This window comes from Physeter macrocephalus, chromosome 4 (assembly GCF_002837175.3).
Source record: "Physeter macrocephalus isolate SW-GA chromosome 4, ASM283717v5, whole genome shotgun sequence".
Classification (NCBI taxonomy): Eukaryota; Metazoa; Chordata; class Mammalia; order Artiodactyla; family Physeteridae; genus Physeter; species Physeter macrocephalus.
In genome coordinates, this window is record NC_041217.1 from 3538739 (window position 1) to 3560948 (window position 22210).

The 22210-nt window shown below is 37.2% G+C and overlaps 1 protein-coding gene across 1 annotated transcript; it reads left to right on the forward strand.

Moving 5' to 3' along the window:
• The first annotated feature begins 1255 nt into the window (after positions 1 to 1255).
• Positions 1256 to 21880, forward strand: ATP6V1G3 (ATPase H+ transporting V1 subunit G3). The gene is made up of 3 exons (XM_007126447.1): positions 1256 to 1337; positions 14441 to 14541; positions 21707 to 21880. Exons 1-3 carry the CDS (start codon positions 1256 to 1258, stop codon positions 21878 to 21880), a joined length of 357 nt encoding a protein of 118 aa, XP_007126509.1.
• The last annotated feature ends 330 nt before the right edge of the window (positions 21881 to 22210 follow it).

Below are 22210 nucleotides of genomic sequence, written 5' to 3' on the forward strand. Positions count from 1 at the left end.
TGTTTGTTCACATATCTGTTTATCCCAGTTGGATTGTAATTATGCAATAGAAATTAAATTTTATAAAATGATTAAATATGAATTCAAAAAGAAAGAAAGACGCCCTTGTGAAAAAGAGCTTTTTTTTTTTTTTGGAAAGATTTGTACACATGATGTACACCTGGTGCTTTGATACAGGTATGGATGATGAGATATTTTTAAACTGTTAAGAGGAAACTAAAATCTTAAAAGATTTAGCTCTCAGAATGTATTCTACTTATCTTTAAATTCATTCATCTATTGAAAGAAATTGCACCTGGTATTTACAGATGAGGCAACAGAGGTGTAGTTTATGAAAGCAACAGTACATGACACTCTACTCTGCTGATTATAAAGCCTTGGCCATATGTCAAAAGATTAACTTTTCATTTCAAATAAAACTCTTAGATATGTGTGAATGATATTTTATGATCCTCTACTGTGATGAACGTTCCGATCTGTCCAATCACTAGTGGATTGAATCAAATCAAATATGATGGATTTTATTGGACTGTCTTAGGACAACACCCAATGCAAGCACAAGGCAATTAACATAAAATGCATGTTTAGATGATTTTAATTTAAACTCAAAAGCGTCAGTAATATTTCCCTTAATGCTGATTTAGTGACTGTACTAAGATCGAACTCTAGCAAACAGCATGGCTACAGAACAACACAAAGCCCCAAAGAATCCTTTTCTTTCCTATCACCTGAGGCCTAGGGAGAGAACAGAATAGATGTCTATCATAAACCCAGGAAATCCCCTTTCCTCCCAAAATGGTAATAAATTTGTCCTGAGGAGATAATTGAATTACTAGAAACAAATAAAGACCTAAAACTCGAGCCACCAGGACAAAGAACAAAGAAAGATCTTGTAACTTGAAAGAAAAATTCAGTAAATAAGTCAGTATTCCTAGGAAGGATAGGGACGCTGATCTCCCTAAAGACCTCTTACTCACTCTTTGTAAGTAGATGCAACACCCCTTTCATAGAAAAGAGCTAAAGTTGGCAGAAATAAGTTCTCAACTTCCTTGACTTAACTTGTTTTTCAGGATTCCACCCTTGGGCTCTCCTTGGAGCCCAGCTATCCTACTCACTCAGGCCATTTTGGAACTAACAGCTGTGCTTAGAACTCACTGTTGACACAACAATTTGAGCTATGTGGTGATTTCTCTAAGGATAAATAGATCCATCACTTCCCAGAGTCACAGAAGCCGCCTGACTTGGAGCCTCCGCCATGACCAGCCAGTCTCAAGGGATCCACCAGCTCCTCCAGGCAGAGAAAAGGGCCAAGGACAAGCTCGAGGAGGCTAAGAAGAGTAAGTCTCCATTCTGTCTGATTTGTGAGGGTTTTGTCACAAAAAGGGTTGAGGGGGGTGCAGGAGGGTGAGCACGGATCTCAGGGGCAGGCAGACTGGTTAAATCCTGGCTCCACCACATTCCCTGGGAGACCTTGGCCAGTTCATAGAAACTACCCAGTTGTCTGTCCCCCATCACTATAGTGGGGATGGATTTTGCCAGCTCAGATCTTTTGGACAGGCCACCTGCTAAGTGAAATGATAATGGACATTGAAGTTATGGAGACACAGGCTTAAGCTTTGCCTCTGCAAGCTCCTTCACATTGCCTGGCCTCAGTGTCTCAATATTGTGACATGGTTCAGAGATAGACCACTGGGAATTCCCTGGCTGTCCAGTAGTTAGGACTTGGTGCTTTCACTGCCAGGGCTGGGTTCAATCCCTGGTTGGGGAACTAAGATCCCACAAGCCGTGCAGTGTGGCCAGGAAAAAAAAAAAAGAGAGAGACAACTTCCAGATTGAATCTACTTACTAGGGAGTGAACTTAAGCAAGTGACTTAACCTCTGTAATCATCGGTTTCTGTTTCTATAAAATTGTGATCATAACAGTTAATGGCTCAGTCTCCTCCCTCTCTGGATAGCTTTTAATTTCTAATCTTTAAAAATATTTCCATTTTATTCTCATTTTCTAATACTCTTGTTATTTAGCCCTGCATCTACTGACTTAACAGGTAAGATGTTCTCAATAAACCTCAACCCACTTCCTGTTCTCCTTGATACTCACAACAACCATACGAATTAGGTATTACTATTATTTCCATTTCACCTATGTAGAAACTGAGAGTCCATAATTTGCCATAATATTTTTTAAAAATAGAAAATATCATCCAAGCACCATGCTCAAAACTTATCTTATTTACCCCTCACACAAATCTGTTTTGCAAAAAGGGGAAAGTGATGCTTAGAGAAATTATGCCCCTTTCCCAAGGTCGCACAGAGGGTAAATGGTAGAGACTGGATTTGGATGGGGTCTGTTACCCAGCCACGATCTTAACAACTGCATGGTACAAAATGTACATGATTTTTATAATGAATAAACTAAGATCACAGATCTGCAACCCAAATTCAGGTTCCCTGGGCCAAGACCTCTGTTTTTCCCACTGTCCCATTTCATATCACATGATGACTTAATCTATAGGAAGGTATGTCATTTACCTTCTCCCTAATCACATGCCCTGTCTCTGCAATTAGATTCAAAGCCCTGCGAGATAGGGATCATGTCTTAAAATGATTGCTTATGTAAGTCGTTGGATGCATGGAGTGATAGGAATCGGGTGATACTGGCAGAAGCTAGTTTCAGTGTATTGCATGAAATGCAGGCACAGGATATTACAATGCGAGAGAGGAAGTCGGGCTGAGGCACTGCTCTGTCCCCTGGGGTTTTCTACCGCAGGCAAAATCATTTTCCTTTCTTAAGATAAATTGATTTCCTGAACATTCAGCAAGGTGGGTACCAAAAACAAAAAAGAAAAAGACCCCATGTGGAGGAACTAGAAGAGAACAGGACGGTGAAAGATAATGAGAAAGAAAACTTTACTTTCTTCTCCATTTCTTTTTCTACAAGAAACCATGCCAAGGATGGCAAAATGGTATGAATGCAGCATACTTGTACAGGAAACAAAGCAGTCAAGGACCTGCCAGCTGAAACAGTGTAGAAAACTCCCTTATTTTTTATTCAGATTTCTTTACCACATTTAAAATACCCAGAACAGAAGACCAACTTATTTTAAGATGTGATCATTATGTTACCTTTGTTTTCCATTATGGAAGAAATGAAACAATGATAAAGCACATACAGAATCGATGTTATCAATAAAGAGCAAGGTCCTACTATACAGCACAGAGAACTATATTCAGTATCTTATAATAAACCATAATGGAAAAGAATATTTTAAAAAAGATTGTGTGTGTGTATATATATATATATATATATATAACTGAATCACGTTGCTTATACAGCAGAAATTAACACAGCATTGTAAATCAACTATACTTCAATAAAAAAATAAGTAAACAACAAATGAGAAACCAAAAAAATGAAAAAAAAGAATCAATATTATTATAGAATCCAAATGATTTTTACCAACTACCTCTCCTTTTTCAACGTCATTAGAGAAGTACTGTGAATCATACAAGTTGTTTGAAAGTGAGAACCAGTCAGAACAATCTAAGCTCAAATTTCATAATAAAGATAAAAGTCAAACTTCTTTCCTTTCCTCAAGTACGTATGCTGTCCTTGGGCAAATCTTTCCTCAGAAGTCAGTACTAGAAAATCTATACTGTATTATTCGTATACAAAATGTTCATTTTGTTTGCCGGTCACTTAAAGTACTTGTGTACTTTTCTTTTTCTTCGTCTTTGTTCTTAAATATTCAAACAAATATCAATCAGTAATAGTAAATACCCGGACCTTAAAAACATTTTGGAAAATATGTTTCCAAATGTTATTTCAGCCAATAACCTCTGCACTCAATTTTACAGAGAATGTCTCTCCTCTGCCTCAAAGAGCTTTGAGAACCATTTTCACTGGATAGAAGCTGTTTTCTTGCCCAGGTATAACTGGGCATCATACTCACTTCTTAAGCATGCTAAGGCAAAATAAAATAATACCTTTGCTACCTGGTATTTTGTAGCTTCTCTCATATTTCACTACGTTTTATTTCATTCATTTATTTAATTCAATAAGTACTTATCGGGCACCCACCATTTCCAAGCCACTCTAATACATATGCTGATGAGTAGACCTAGACCTTTCCTTAAAGAATTCCCCAGTGACGTAAATATGTAAATGACATGAAAGGTACAGATAGCCATCATTTTTATAAACCCATATGTTTCACTTTATTTTTTTCCATAAAGAGATTTATTTGAAAATCTGACATAACGAAGGCAGAATCAAGATTCAGAATGAGAACCAGCAGATCACAATGGTGAACACCATCGTAGAAGGTCTAGAATCACCATCTCTTTCTTAAATCCGTTTATTTGAAAGTCCCTCAGAAACTTACACATAGAGTCTCTGCTAGAAAGAGACTTGGGAATATTCATTTTAAAAGGGAGAAAGAGAGGGAGGGAGAGAGAGAGAAAAAACAGCAATTTACATGTTAATCCTTTTAGAAAAATGTAAGATTAATAAGGTGGAAATGTTTAATATTATGTTGCAAAAATATTGATTTATTCCATTAAGGAGGCTGCCTCAGATCCCGGTGAAGCTGTTACATAATCCAGTAGATGGTATAAATAACTGTTAAAAAAAATACAGGTTTTGCCTAAAGGGGTACAGGTTAGGGGTTGGAAGCCCCGTGTATAAGGATCACAGGTCCCCACTTACCAGCTGCTGAGACAGATAAGTTTGTTTTTTGTTTTGTTTTGCAGGAGGGGGAGTGCGGTTGGGGGTGAGGGAACAGACTTAAAAAGTGAGGCAACAAAATAGAAAAAACATTGCCTTTTTCTTATGTTTCTTTGTAGAAGTTATTGAGCATCTCTGAGTTTCAATTTCTTCTTTTCTAAAATATATGAATATCTTTTATATTTTTTAAAATATAAAAATATATAAGAATAAAATATATATAATATTTATATTATATATTATGTTTATAATATTAAATATAAATATTATATTTTATATAAATATTTAATACATATATGGCCAGATTATTTTAAGGATCAGAAAATGATGCCTAAGGCAGTAGAGTACAAACTAAATAGTTATTGTTGTTTTTAACTTATACTATATATATTGTATATTACTATAAGTAATAACAATAGAAGAATGAAATAGAAGAATAGAATACACAGTCTAATTTCATTCTTTTTTACAACTGCTGCAACTTCTGGGTCAATTTTTCTTATAATGGGGGAGACTGGGTCTGCTTCTAGATATTTGCCTCTATTCACCAATTATGGATTCCATTGTATTTATTAGTTAAGATCCTTACCTAAATTTTTATTTGAAGAACTCAGATATTTGCCTCTGTTCACCGATTATGGATTCCATTGTATTTATTCGTTAAGACCCTCACCTAAATTTTTATTTGAGACACTGTTTGGTTGAATTCAGATGGAATCACTGTAGGTTGACACTATTTTAAATAATCTTACTTGAAGTTAACACCTTTTGCCTAAAAGTTGTTCATCAATCAAAGCATCAAAGTGGGTGTGTTGGCCGAAGACAAGCTAAATACATTTTTGCAACAGAACTGGGACCTATCCTGGAGCCCAGGTTTGGGGAATTGAACTGCATCTTTGATCAGAATTAGAATAGAAATTCAAGGTACCATTATCAACAGGAGGAATAAGGACTTGTGTTTCTTTGGAATATGATTTTTTACTTTAAGTTATGACCTTTCATGAGAGCAGTATTTATTTCATTTATACCACTGCAATCTTGGAAAGGGACACACCCGCAGGGGTTGCAACCAGACAGTGTGGGCTGAGCCTCCAACTGGCTGGGTGGCACTGGGCAGGTAGTCTCTTAGGATCCTGGTGCTTTGGCCTCCTTAGCCTCAAATTGAAGGAACAGTATTTACCTCATGGAGTTGATGTCATAATCAACTGAGCAAATGCTTATAAAGAACTTAAAACACCTGTTGGTACCCAGAAGGGGCTGCACGAGAATTAACTATGAGTATTCTTCTGCTACTTAATAACAAGGATTCTGAGTTCAACTGAGTTCCCCTGACCTCCTCAGCATCTTTGATGAAGTCCCCATTGAAATATACTTTAGTGCAAAATAAATAATTTAAATATTTCTACTTCTTACTTAGATAACACATCAGTGAATACAATAATGCAGATTTGTTTGGATCTCTAGGAGGCCTACCAACAATATTTTTATAAATCAACATTTTTAATTGTTTATTTGTTTCCCAATATACAGATATTCCAAGTTTATTTAAACAAGCACCTTGATTTCATCAATTTTCACTATGCAAGTGTGTGTTCTGATTCATGAAGATACGACTTCTACTGAACTAATAAAATAAAAATTGTTACAGTAAAAATTCATAGCCCTGTTTTGTATGTTTTGTAGGCTTGTAAATTCTTCCTTTTTCTTTATAGTCCACAGACTAATGGGGTATTTGCAGGTATATTGGACTTTCATTTCTTTGAGTGGGTCATGTTAAAATAATAACCACACAACATTTTCATCTCTTAATAACATTTGGTTATATTCAATCCAGGATCTACACGAAACTACTTATGAGATATATATATATATATATATATATATATTTTTTTTTTTTAAGAAGGAAAGAACAAGTAAAATAAAAAGCAAAGTAATTACAAGGAGGTAGAGTAATGAAAGGAGAGATGAGGGTAGGCACCAAAAGAGAGGAGCTTCTTTGTTTCCTTGGCGACTTCACTTTTTCCAATGTTTGTAGTAGGTGAGCCAAATAAAAGCATTCTTCAAACCAGGTTGGTTATATCATAATATTAACAACCCCCCAAAGCCAAGAAAGCTTTTTTCTTTTTTCTTCTACGTGGTAGAGCAGAATAAAAATGTTATTAGCAACAGATAGAAATCTCCAAGCACACTTTGTGTTTATACGAAATCAAGGTGACCTCTGCTCTGTTTATGCCTATTTTTTTTTTCATTTGTATACCTACTCTTTGTATCACACTCAAGTATCTGACTTGGTTTCCAAAGCTCAACTAACATTTTTTCTCTGATTCTCTAAGCCACTATATTATCTTCCTAGGGCTACTGTAACCAATCACCACACACAGGGTGGCTTACATCAGAAATGTATTAACCGCCAGTTCTGGCGTCCAGAAGTCCAGACACAAGGTCCTGGCGGGGTCACTTCCTCCTGGAGACCCTCAGGGAGAATCTGTCCCGTGCCTCTCTCCTAACTTCTGCTGATTGCCGGCAATCCTTGGCTTTCCTTGGCATCCTTCTAATCTCTGCCTCTGTAATCACATGACCTTCATTCTTCCCTGCGTGTCTGCTCTGTGCCCCTATGCTTCTGTCTCCAGATCTGCCTCTCCTTAGAAGGACGCTGTAACCAATCACCACACACAGGGTGGCTTACATCAGAAATGTATTAACCTCCAGTTCTGGCGTCCAGAAGTCCAGACACAAGGTGCTGGCGGGGTCACTTCCTCCTGGAGACCCTCAGGGAGAATCTGCCCCGTGCCTCTCTCCTAACTTCTGCTGATTGCCGGCAATCCTTGGCTTTCCTTGGCATCCTTCTAATCTCTGCCTCTGTAATCACATGACCTTCATTGTTCCCTGTGTGTCTGCTCTGTGCCCCTATGCTTCTGTCTCCAGATCTGCCTCTCCTTAGAAGGACACCAGTCATCAGATGTAGGGCCCATCTCAATCCAGAATGACCTCACTTTAACTTGATTACATCTGCGAAGACCTTCTTTCCAAGTAAGGTCACATTCGCAGATACCGGATGTAAACATGTTTTGAAGGACACAATCCTCTAATTGTCAGATTCACTTGGCTGTCCTGAGTCCTTACCTTCTTAGTCTGTTTTTGTTAGTGAAAACGTCTCAAAGAAGTTGCCTGTATTGCCCGTGTCTACATTCTTTTCAACTCCATTTTCTCCTGATCCCACTCTAATCAGATGTTTGTCCCTCCAACTCCGCCAAAGCCCCCCTTGTCAAGACCAGCAAAGTTGCTAAATCCAATTAATTAACTATCTCAGTCCCAACTGAATTCCTCTTTCATCTCTGAAACTCTTCCCTCACTGGACTATGCAGCCCTGCTCTCATGCTTGGCTTTCTGTCATCTTCCTAATCTCTACGGTTGGGGCCCCAGGTGGGACTTGCTCTCTTCTGTATCCACAGATATTTCCTAAGTGATTACATCTAATTCCATGGCTTTAAATCCTGGCTCCACGTTGATGATTCCCAAACTTAATATTTCCAGCCCGACTTACTTCCCTGATCTCCAAATTTATATAAACATCAGCCTTCTCCCCATCACCACTAGATGTTTAATGGGCATCTCAGTTAAACTGCTCTCTTGACTCTGCCCCAAAATTAAATGATGGAGCCAGCATTGACTCATCTATCTCTCCTGTTTATCCATCAACTCTGTCTTCAAATTATATAGAACTTCTTGTCAATTCCACTGCTTCTTTACTATTTCTAATCATCATTAACATTTGTCTGACCTATTGCAATAGATTTCAAATCGATCTTCCTGCTTCTCCCTAGCCCTTACAATCTATTTTCACCACACTAGCCAAAGAAATCCTTTCCTGTATTTTTTTTTTTTTCTTTTTTCTTTTCTCGTCACTATGCGCAGCATGTGAGATCTTAGTTACCTGACCGGAGATCGAACCTGTGCCTCCTGCATTGGAAGTTTAGAGTCTTAACCACTGGACCACCAGGGAAGTCCCAAGAAATCCTTTTAAATCAGAAGTAGTATAATGCCACATTGTGGCTACAAACCCTTCATGGCTTTAGCACCTCAGGGATCCCAGTCCTTATCAACCCCATGAGGTCTCTGTGACCTGGTCCCACAGCTGCCTCTCGGATATCATTTCCTAACATTCATCCATTCTGCTCTCTTTGACCTGTGACCCAGCCAGGTGGATGCACCCACTGCCGTCTCTGTCCCTTAGGCACCTTGATTACCCTGCACAACGCTCAGTATCCCTGCCGTATCATATCCTTACTGCCTGCTTCCTATCTCTTCTTCCCCCTCTTACATTCAGAGCTCCACGAGAGCAGAAGTTTTGTCTGTGTGTGGTTTTCACTGCTGTATCAACAGACCTAGAAGAGTGGGGGACATAGTAGATAGACAGCAGTATTGGTTGGTTAAATGTCTCTTATTTGCACTCCATGGAATGTGTGTTGGTCACCTCCTCCTTGCACTGTTCTGTCCTCTCTCTTGGTTTCCCCTACTTCTCCGACGACTACTCTCAGATCCTCCTGAGGCTCCTCTTCCTTTCCTCATCCCCCAGTGTTGACGATCCCTAGGTTGAGACCTTAGCCCTCTTTTCTTCTCATTCCATACACCCCACCACCACCCCGTCCCCTGGCGTTGATTTCAGTGCAAACCCGCTGCTAGGACTAGTACACGCACAAACTCAGATGACTAACAAGCAAACCTCTGTCTCCATTTTAGACCTTTCTCCTGAATTCCAAAGATGTCTGTCCAGCCACCCTCTGGATATCCCCACGTAGGTGTCCTCAGGGAAGCCTACAGAGGCTTCTTTTTTGGTGACATCCTAGGGACCTTTCCTCCAGCTCATGCTTTACTCGCTGCCTTCCTTCTTAGCAAAAGGTCCCGGGAATTGGAATCTGTTTTCCTAACAATGATTAGAAATTGTTGCGTATTCTTACAATCACTTCATATACAATCTTAAAAATCCTTCCAATGACTCTTTGCAGTAGATTCTTAAATCTGTTTTATAGATGAGAATACTCAGGTTCAGAAACTCTAAATAACTGGCTTAAGTTACAAAGCTTCTAACATCTTATTCTATCAGTGCCTACTCTATCATTCTGATTTCCTTCTGAAATGATCAATGTCATCTTGTCTTCCTACCAGAACAAGTTCCAGAACAAGTTTAGCTGTACAACCAACAGAGTGTCTCAAGGACCCATCAACGTCTTGGGACAGTCCCTTGGCCTCTTCTAGCCAAGAAGCCAGGCAGGATGCAGCTGTGAACCTTGCCCTCTGTCCCCATATAGAGTTCAAGTATAACCTGCCCAATTTCTTAATCCTTTTCCCACAAATCACCTAAAAATCAATCCAAACATCGTTCTCTCCTACTTTTCCTCCCACAAAACATCCTATGGAATAGATCCCAATAATGTCTTGTTGAATGTAAGACATTTCTGCATAACAAACCAAATGTCTAAAAATGAGTGACTTCAGAGATGGAGAACAGACTTGTGGTTGCCAAGGGGGAGGAGGGCTGGGGAAAAGATGGATTTGAAGTTTGGGATTAGCAGATGCAAACTATCATATAGAGGATGGATAAACCACGAGGTCCTACGGTATAGCACAGGGAACTGTATTCAGTATCCTGTGATAAACCATAATGAAAAAGAATATGAAAAAAGTAATGTATCTATATGTATAACTGAATCATTTTGCTCTACAGCATAAATTAACACAACATTGTAAATCAATTATACTTCAATAAAATAAATTTTAAAAAATAAAGGAATTCCATCGTAGTCCAGTTTTCCCAAAAATATCTCAGAAAAGATTGTATTGTATTTTTTCTAATCTCAAAAGTAGACAATTCATTCCCATTTCTGTCCTGGCTAATAAGTCTATTCAGCTTAACGTTTCCTCCTCAGAAGTTTTCCCTGACCTCCCCTAGCAGGCTTTTCTGAGTCCCTTACCCTACATGTGTGGGTCTGTTTGCATTTTTCACTTCCTCTGTTACAAGAAGATGCAACATGACTCTTGGGATGAAGGGGAAGCACAGGCTCTAGATTTTCATAGTAGAAGTGTCCATAAATGTCATTTTTAACTGTCACAAAACAAATAGAACCAAGATTTCTGTTTCACTGCTTTCACAGTTGATTTTGTGTATCCTTCACAATTTTATGCATTTTCTAATTTTCCTCTTGGATGTTGAAGCAGCATGTACATGTTTCCAAAATACACCATATTGGAACTTCCCTAGCTGTCCAATGGTTAAGACTCTGTGCTGCCAATGCAAGGGGTGTGGGTTGGATCCCTGATTGGTTAGGGAACTAAGATCCTGCATGCCTCTCACCGCAGCCAAAAAAACAAAAATACACCATATGTACCTCAGCTAGAGGCAAGGACCATATCATATATTTTTCTGGTTCTAGCCCTGTGCAAAATAAGTAGTACGTGTTCAATAAATATTGAATGAATAATGGATGAATAAATGAAAACCATCCTTTCCTGCACCACCCTGAAGCACCTGCTTTAGCAGTATTTAAAATCGTGACGTGTGAGATCACCACATTCTCTAAAACGAAAATTAGAATATTCAGCCTAATAAGCCTGTGTGATCTTGGAGGAAATTTGCAACAAAAATTTGACTGTTGTATTTAAAATCTGGACTGTCCCATAGGGTCGCCCTTGTGTTTGATAGAGAAAGTATTGAGAAATAAGAAAATGAACCTCTTTTGGTTCACAGCAGCCATGTTTTTAATGCTTAAGAAGAAAGAGGTGTAATTTTTTTATGCTGTTATTTTTTTTAATTTTTATTTTATATTGGAGCATAGTTGATTAACAGTGATGTGTTAGTTACAGGTGTACAGCAAAGTGATTCAGTTATACCCATAAAGCATCCACACTCTTTTTCAAATTCTTTTCCCATTTAGGTTGTTACAGAGTATTGAGCAGAGTTCCCTGTGCTATACAGTAGGCCCTTGTTGGTTATCTATTTAAAATATAGCAGTGTGTACATGCCAATCCCAAACTCCCAATCTATCCCTCCACACCCAGACACGTTGCCCCTGGTAACCATAAGTTCATTCTCTAAGGCTGTGTTTCTGTTTTGTAAATAAGTTCATTTGCATCATTTTTTTCTAGATTCCACATATAGGCAGTATCAGATGGTATTTGTCTTTCCGAAAGAGGTGTAATTTTAAAATTTGGAAATCTCCCGCACAGGCAGAGAAGCCAGCTAGAGGTTAATACAAGTGGATTTGATGCATGCATTTTGCTTCACCTCCAGCGAGACAGCCAGCGTGAGGCTCTAATTTCTTGCCCTGGATGAAATCAGGTGGAACATATGCAAGCTCTCACAGGCGGCAGCTGCCCAGTCCTTCCACAAAATTGCTGTGCCAGCAACGACTTCCCTGTGGCTCTCCTCTTTAACTGAATGAAAACCAGCAGGTGACTGGTGCCATGAGGAGGGGATCAGACACACTCTGAGCTTGTCACTGTGTGATGGAGCTAATATGCAGCCTCTTAAGTGGAACACTGGATTCTTCCAGGCGGCAGGGCACATGGAGATTTTCTTCTTTCTATTATTATTTTTGTGTGCTAGAGTCGTGACTTTGAAACCAGTATATTTTACATAATTTGCAATTAAGGGGGAAAGTCAAGATGTTTTATGTTGTTGATTGGATAAAATCATATCCTACAGCCCATCGTTATGTATCCTAGAACCCATTATAACTAAGAAAATGTTAATGCATCTTAAATATATTTTTGTCCTAATGTGAATGATGAGCCGTGATAAGAAAGTGGGCTGGGGATCCAGCAACAGCTTTCCTTGCCAACATATCTAATTGTTCTGAGGATAGCATGTGTTTGGTTGCCACAGAATGGTTAGAACTATAGAGAATAAAGAAATCTGTATATGCAAAATGGTAAGGAGCGTTAATTAAGTAGGAAAAAGGTAAGCATTGCTGTGAATGTTCCATTAAGCCTCAAGCATCAGAAGACCATTAATTTATATGAGACCTTGGATTTTACAGACAATGTAGACAGATTCTGTTCTGAATGAGGTCAGCTCAGTCCCATTCAAGAGTAATACATATTCAAAGAGACACATCTCAATTTATAACTCAGCGACTCTCTTTATCCCATCTATATACAGTGACTAGCAAAGCAACTCATAGCAGCAGGGAGAGAAGTTTAGACACCATCTACACTCAGATACAACGAAGGTACAGAAAGACGAAACCATGTAAAAGCCTGTATCTAGATTGACACATAGATAAAAGTTTAAGATTTTTTTAATGCTACTTAATGAGAACACATTTATTTATTTATTTATTTATTCATTATTTTTATTTTTATTGAAGTATAGTTGATTTACAACGTTGTGTTAGTTTCAGGTGTACAGCAAAGTGATTCTGTTATCTGTGCATATATATATATCTGTGTGTATATATATATATCTGTGTATATATAATATATATATATATTCTTTTTCAGATTATTTTCCCTTACAGGTTATTACAAAATATTCAAATATAGTTTCCCGTGCTATATAGTCCTTGTTGGTTATCTATTTTATCTAATTTACATTTATATATAGTACTGTGTATATGTTAATCTCAAACTCCTAATTTTCCCCTCTTCTCCCCTTTTCCCTTTGGTAACCATAAGTTTGTTTTCTATGTCTGAAAATACACTTATTTAGTTCAAAGTCTACACCATATAACAAACCCTTGACAACTATTAAAAACAAAAGCTTGAGACCTTATCAGAGAGAAGAAACTATGTTAAATGGGCAAAAGAATAAAGTCATTTAACTAAAATAAAAAGGCGATAGATTCTGAGTCAAATTAATTTTAATACAGTTGAGAATTTCTTTAAAGTTTTAATGATCACAAAGCATTAGTATCTGAAGGTGGTGGGTGGTGAGTGCCTAGCAGCGATGACTATTACTCTATAACCCCCCAAACTTACTCTGGTTGTGAAAAAAAGTCATGTGCTTACCTAATGGTCTCCACAGCTTTGTGTTTGAAACTTCCATCTGCATTGCTGTCTGTTGGCTTAAGGCTTACACCTTTGCTCTTAATAAAAGAAAACAGAGCTACTTAACTAAATCTCCTAACCATTAAAAACAGTTGGTTTTACAATCACTTCCAAGTCCCCCTCAGAGAAAGCTACTACAAAAAGTATCTACTTTGATGTGCTCTGGGGCTTAATCAGACTTTCTAGAGTCAACAAATGGCAAGGAGAAAACCCAATAAAATGCTTTAAAAAATTGTTAGTTGGTTTGATAGAGTCTGAGCTGTATGTTCCTGCATTTGGAGATCTGCCAGTATTCAATAGAATCCAGTTGGTATGGACTGAAGGATTCCTGGCAGCAAATCAGGACAGAAAATCTGACCAAATAATGTCTTTTTGACTCAGTGACAGCTAAAATCTGTTCTCTGGCTGGTACTGCTGTGAGTAAATGGGCAGATATTTTATTGAAACATGGAGGTGTGAAAGAATGTTGTCATTTCCGTGTTCTAAAGAATCCAATTGAAAAAAACAGGAATTTTTCAATATCTATCATTTTTTAATGCAGGATGTCATTCTAGAAAAAAAAAGCATCAAAAAATAATGTAAGACCTCACCCCTATTTTTAAAAATCAAGTTGTAAATCCCAGATGGGTTGAAAAGAAATAGTACTCCTTCTATGCCACTGTTAATTTTCAGGAAAAGCCAAGCGTTTGCGGCAAGCCAAGGAGGAAGCAATGGCAGAAATTGACCAGTACAGAATGCAGAGAGATCAGGAATTTCGACAGAAACACGCTAAGGTAAGGAAGAAAGTCAGCACTGATTTTTTGCAGCATAGACTATAAGGTATGTATATTCATTAATAATGATAAGATGTTAATCCTCATAAGGTGTCATGCACACTACCAGGAGAGAAAAATACACTGGATGGAGCGAATATAGTTCAGCCAAGGCTGAATATCAAGCGAAATCTTAAGCATTACAGAATTACTGACTTTACATTTTCACTTCCAAGGCTTTTTGATTTGTCATAGAAAGTGTCGATCTATAGTTATTGTCTAACACATTGTAGATTAAAAATTGTATTCTCAAATATACAAGTGGATGGAATTGGTTAAAGTATTATTCCTACAACAGATTATTTTATTTATTTATTTATTTATTCATTTACTTTTGGCTGCGTTGGGTCTTCGTTGCTGCACGTGGGCTTTCTCTAGTTGCAGAGAGCGGGGGCTAGTCTTCACTGCGGGGCACAGGCTTCACATTGCGGTGGCTTCTCTTGTTGCGGAATTTGGGCTCTAGGCTCACAGGCTTCAGTAGTTGTGGCCTGCCAATGCAGGGGACACCAGTTGGAGCCCTGCTCTGGGAAGATCCCACATGCTGCAGAGCAGCTAAGCCCGTGCGCCACAACTACTGAGCCTGCACTCTAGAGCCCACGAGCCACAACTACAACAGGTTATTGACTAACACATTTTAGAAAGAAAGAAACATCAGAGAACATTTTTGTTGCTGTTGTCTGTTAACGTTTACTAATAGAATCAATAAAAAGTGTTGTACAATGTTCTACAATGAACTTGTTAGGCCACATTTCCTTTGGTGGATTCAAGATTTAGGAATGACCCAAGCAGACGTTGTTGTCTATTGCTGAAAAGTCTTCTGCTATTTCCTTATGATTTCCTTTTCAACTGGCTGGCTTCATTCAACAGATCTTTTAGGAAAATATAAAGAAATGCTTTTTCCTACACTAGCACTTAAAAAATATCTGCAGTTCACAGTAAAAAAATATATAAGCGCATGAATTTTGCAGAGCTGATTGCAATATGGCTTAAATTCCATGTGCCATAACTAAAGTTTATATATTTTCTTTTTGCCTCAGCAAAAATACAAATAAAGTTCTGTGCAGAAGCCTGACATTGCAAGATGAACTACAAGCAGTTTGTAAATCTTTCTGTTTACAGCTTTGATTTTAGTGGCAGTGGGTGAGGAGCTCATGTGGGATCAGGTAAATTGGATTACACAGTAGGAAAAACTTTTCCAATGGGCTGTTCCTTAAAATAAAAAGCCATTTCTAGAACAAAGTGGACCACTCAGCAAAAATAAATTCTTCTTATCAATATTTGGAAAAAGGAATCATAAAGTCCCAAGTCCACACATGCATATATGCCCTCTATGATTGGCCCTTGGCTATCTCGCTAAACTGTCAGCTCTGAAAATGTCATGCACTTACCTTTTACTCTGAACTGCAGATAGTTTTTAAATGTTAGGGTAGGAAACAGCATTGCTTTATATTTTCATGAAAGATTTATGGAATGAAGCCAGCTAATTGAAAAGGAAATCATAAGGAAATACCAGAAGACTTTTCAGCAATAGACAACAATATCTACTTGGGTCATTTCTAACATTTTTTACTACTTTTGTCCCTATTTGTTTTGTTCTCGCCATATGTCTCCCTGTTTTTCCCCAGAAGAACTAAACAGGCTGCTGCCACATGACCTTTGCCTATGCTCTATCCATTCCAAGGATCTTCTTCTTTTACACACATTCATCTCTCCTTGATATCTGTTTAGTTGGTAGCTCTTCTTCCTGATCACCTTATCTAAAATTGTGTCTCTCATAAAAAAAGAAAGTAAATACCCATTGTAGTCATAGCATTTATCACTACTGGGTATGTTATATATTTACATATTTTGCTTACTGTTTATCTTTCCTTCTGGACTATAAGCACCAAAATGCAGGTTCTTTGTTTTGTTCTCTGTTGCTTTCCTTGACATTGGTATGGAGTCTGCTCCACAGTAAGTATTCAATAAGTATCCAGTAAGAATGAATAACTAAACATCTCTTCCATGCCTTTATATTTCCTATTGAGTTCTGTCATAACCATGCCATATTAGGACCTGAAAAAATAATCATTCTTCACACCAATCAGCTCTTTTGATCCTGTGTTGGATAGTTCTAATATGCATTTTTAAGTAATTACAAAACTGACCATCATTTTAGAAAGTGGCTGGGTTTAATCTCTTGAAATATTATTTCTCCAGAAGAATCTCCTAAAATGTAAATCTGGTTCAGGATATTTGTTCTCTACATCGGAGAATAATTAAAATTCCTCATTACTCTCATGATTAGAGATCTAAGCCAATCTTACAGCTAGTTGATCAAAAGCTTACATAAAAAGGTCAGCATGTTTAGGCCTCTGCTACCTCAAGCATATTGTCAACCATGAGCCCAGATCTTCTTTCCTGGCATGACCTCCATATGTCAGACACAGCACTATTCCAGTTAGAGCTCGTCATCGTTAAACCAGGGCATGTGGGAGGTCTGGGTGGAGACCCAAGAAACCAGTTTTCTGCCTGCTGTGGGTGTTGCTCCTTGATGCTACTTTTTTGGTTGCTTTTTAGCTCTTGTTAATGTCTGGGTTTTCCCAACTCCCCTGACTTGTCAATAGAAGTGAGTATCCCAATGTGGGCTGTATATCAACGAATATTTTTATAACAAAGATTTACTGATCCCTTGCTTATTTAGTTATTCCTTGTTTCACTTTATCCCTTGCTAGAATTTCATACCACTCAGCAATGAAAAAGACCAAACTAAAAATATATGCAACAGCTTGGGTGACTCTAAAAAAGATGCTATGCTGAGTGAGAGATAGCCATCATTTATACTGTTTGATTCCATTTATATTGGATATGAAGTATATACTGTATGATTCCATTTATATGATATTCTCAAAAAGACAAAACTATAGTGATGGAGTTACTGCAACCATCCTGTAGAACTCTGGAAAAGTCCTACAAAATAACATCTTCTACCGAAGGAGATAAAAAGAAATATGGACTACTATAGTGGAAAAATTAAATCTACTGTTAATGCAAGTAAAAGCTAGACGCACCATTCATCTAAACCAAAGACCTGAAAATGGTTGTCCTGGGCATATTGAAGATTTTTGTCTTAATCTTTCTTCCTAAATTCATATCATGAAAACATTTTTGTTTCCTTGAAGCAACCACAAATTGAGATCGCAAAACTGTGTGTGGGACCTGAACCTCTGATTGCCCTTAAACTGGAACATGTAAACAACTTAAAAAGAAACTTATTGAACGCTGAAAGATTTCACCAACACCATCGGTCATTAAGCTGTAAAGCTATACACATCAGTCTCAACACTGAAGGTTTGAAAATACACATAGAGAAGTCTTTAAATTGTACCCTTCAACCAAATGTACCATTACTTGTCACTTAATTATCAAATTCTAATTTATACAGTGTCCCAAATATTCAAGCAGCAGGCTTTGGCCAAGAAGAGCAGTAGAACAGGTAATAAGTTCTCCGTAACACCTGGTGATCTGCTCATTCTATTCTGTTCAACAAATATGTATTGAGCATCTACTATGTGCCTGGCAATGTTTGAGGCAGTTATAACTCATCAGTGGACGACATGACACTTATCCCTCCCTTTGTGGAGCTTACATTCATTAATTTAAACTCCTACATGGTTTAAAGCAGCACTGTCTTCAATTACAAATGCAATTCTTCCCAAGGAAGACCATTTAAAGCGGTGTATGGTGAGTCATGGTATCGTACCATCTAGGAAACAGTGCAGAAACTCAAATTATTGCAGGTCAAATAAACTCAGAAATAATGTCATATAATTATGCAAGATGAGACATAGGAGTATGGGTTATTGACAAGGGTATTCCAATGTTTCTGAAAGTTTAAGATGGATTATACAAATTTTAAAGTACAAGCAACACAGTGAGAAATCATAATAATCATTACTAACATTTACTGATTACTTGCTCAGTGCTAAGCTTCTGTGCTAAACACCGTCTTCATAATAAATATCTTCAGAAAATTATCATGTTGCCTTAACAAAGCACCTTAAGAATATAACTAATACTAGTGGCTGTCATCTGCCACCCTAGACCTGCACTGTCAAAAATGATGGTAATTCTCATGTAGCTACCAAGCATTTGAAATGTAGCTAGTCCAAATTAAGACATTCTATAAATGTAAAATACATACCAGATTACAAAGACTTAGTATGACAGACAATAAAGCAATAATATTACACTGTATATTAAAATAATAGTATGATTATATACTATACTATACTAATAGTATGATTATATTGGGTTAAATAAAAATATTATTTTTAATATTTTTGTGATAACCCCAAAGTTATTTTTACCAATTTTTTAAATACAACTCTAGAAAATTAAAAATTACTTACATGGCTCACTTTGGGGCTATCACATTTCTGTTGGACAGCACCACTTTGCACTCATGAATCTGGCTGAATTTTTAAAACGATCCCATCAAATGGGTGATGTTATCCCCATTTAAAAAATAAAGAGCCTAAGGTTGAGAGAGTAGCATTGACATATATACACTACCATGTGTAAAATAAATAGGTAGTGGGAAGCTGCTGTATAGCACAGGGAGCTCAGCTCAGGGCTCTGTGGTGACCTAGATGGGTGGGAAGGGGGTGGTGGGAGGGAGGTTTAAGAGGGAGGGGATATATGTATACATATAGCTGATTCATTTTGTTGTACAGTGGAAACTAACACAACATTGTAAAGCAATACACTCCAATAAAAAAAAAAGAGCCTAAGGTTGAGATGAACTTTTCCAAAGTCCTTCAGGACAGTTGCAGTAACTTAGCCTAATAATAACTATTTTTAACACTACTTCAAAGAAAAGTAGGTAATAGTTTCATAACTGTGTGTCTTTTAAATATTTCACCACTTAAGACATTGAATTTAGAAACAATAATTTTTTTTGAGTTTGGTAAACTCTATCAAACTCAAAAAAAAATCTAATATTGGATTTAGAGGAAAAATTTTATTTTGGTAGAACTATTTTGATAAGTAGTTCTCTTCTATTTTTCAATATCTTCATAGCAAGGGAAATTTCGTCCACATGTCAGTGCTTCTTGTATACTCACATATCAAAATGTTATTTTATAAAAGTTATTTGCTGTCTTAGAAGCTATATAACCCCAAAATGACTTTCTTTGAACTAGGAAGCCCCAATTGCCTGGACTATAAACAGAAAAGAACTTGAACCTGATTGCCTCAATTGCATTTGATTTCAACTTTGGGACCCAGAAAGATCATGTGGATTCTAGAATTTAGAATAGCCTTCTTTACCTTGAAGTAAAAAATCAATTATTAGTGAGGTCTCTTGGACTAAATTAAATGCATACTTTCCATAAACACTCATGGAAGAGAAAAACAAACAAAAACCAGCTGTGTTGCCTTCGCAATGTCCTGTTCAAGAAAGGTTGAGTTTACAACGGAGATAAAATTCGGAGTTGTCTGTTTGCTTTAGCAAAGGATAACCTTACAAAGGGTTTCTCTGCAGAATCCCTTTAAATTGGTAACTCCCCTGGTAAAATTATATTTCAGTCATATCATTACTTGACAGAGAGGCTAAGAGATAGAGGAGGTACTGGGAAATACTGGGAATCACTGCCCATGAAAGACCAATCAGAAAGGTAAGTTAAACAGAGTCTAAAATTACAATGGAACTAGATGGACAAGTACAGATCTTCCTCAGCTTATGGTGGGGTTACCTCCTGATAAACCCATGGTAGGTTGAAACTATTGAGGTTGAAAATGTATTGAATACACCTAATCTACCCATATCATAGCTTAGCCCAGCCTGCCTTAAACGTGATTGGAACACTGTCACTAGCCTACAGTTAGGCAAAGTCATCTAACACAGCTGATCTTGTAATAAAGTGTTGAATAACTCATGTAATTGATTGAATACTGTACCAAAAGTGAAAAACCAAATGGTTGTTTGGGTACAGAATGGCTGTGAGTATAAGGGTTGTTGATCCTTGCGATCGCTGGGCCTACTGGGAGCTGTGGCCTCCACTGCTCAGCAACACAAGAGAGTATCGTATAGAATATCACTAGCCCGGGAGAAGATCAAAATTCAAAGTACAGTTTCTACTGAATTTGTATCACTTTCACACCATCAAAAAATTGTAACTCGAGCCATAAAAATTAGGGACCAAATGTCTGTATATCCCAATTTATACCAAAATTTTCAAGATTATATCTAATACCTAAACAAAATACACCTGTGCATGTGAAAGTATCTTATTGAGCATACTGTGGCTGTATCTTTCTAAAAAAAAAAAAAAGCTTTAATGAGTTCAGATAATGTATTTTAAAAATTGACAAACCAGGTATTTGCTCTTTAAAGACCAGCAAAATGGGTTTAATGATGTCTTTCAACTTTATTTTCCAGACTTTTAATACAGAAAGTAAGCAATAGGTAAGATACAGGAACTCAATGGAAACTATTATAAATATCAATACATGAAAAAATTTCTGAGCATGGTATAATGACTGTGAACTTGCATTCAATTTGTATTGTATGAATGTCAATTTAGAAGTAGACGTCACCTGTTGTAGCCAGCTTCGTTTTAAATAGTTGATTTACAATATAGTTTGAGGTGTACAGCATAGTGATTCAGGTTTGACATTTTTTTGCAGATAATATTCTTTTAGAAAAGTGTATCCATCCCACTCATAACACTGGTGATCTTACCCATTCTCTGAAAAAATTCTGGAAAAATAATGCGTAATGTAAATGACAAACAAGCCAAAATGAATTTAACTTATAAAACAATTAAATTTTTTAATAGATCTTTATTGGACTATAATTGCTTCACAATACTGTGTTAGTTTCTGTTGTACGCCAAAGTGAATCAGCCATATGCATACACCTGCCCCCATATCCTCTCCCTCTAGAGCCTCCCTCCCACCCTCCCTATCCCACACCTCTAGGTGGTCACAAAGCACTGAGCTGATCTCCCTGTGCTATGCTGCTGCTTCCCACTAGCTATCTATTTTACATTCAGTAGTGTATATATGTCAATGCTACTCTTACAAAACAACTAAATTTTAATATGATGTATAATGTAGTGAATTGTCTGTTTTATTTTGGCAGATAATGGGCTCTCAGAGTAATATCTCAGAAGAAATAGAAGTGCAAACACTAGAGAAGATAAAAGAACTGAATGGAAGCTACAACAAGTCCATGGAAAGTGTGATCAACCAGCTTTTAAGCATCGTCTGTGACGTGAAACCAGAAATCCACGCAAACTACAGAATCACCAACTAGATGTGCACTCCATTGTTCAATAAACGGTGTCTGCATGCTCCCTGGTTGCTTATGGTTTCACGTTTATATTAAGAGATTTGAACTGTACATCTTAAATTTACTAGACATCTACAGATTATAATATGACATAATTCATACATGAATACTGAATTTAAAAGCAAACCAACAAAAAAGTTGTTACAGCTTTCCTGGTAATAGCTATGACCTTGTCTTTTAACTCGGAGTAAGTCAGGAATGCAGGGCAACATATTTTTTGATACTTGGAGAAAAAACATGGACCTGACCATTTTTTAGTGGGTGTAGGTTTTTTTTTTTAATTTCCTCTCCTTT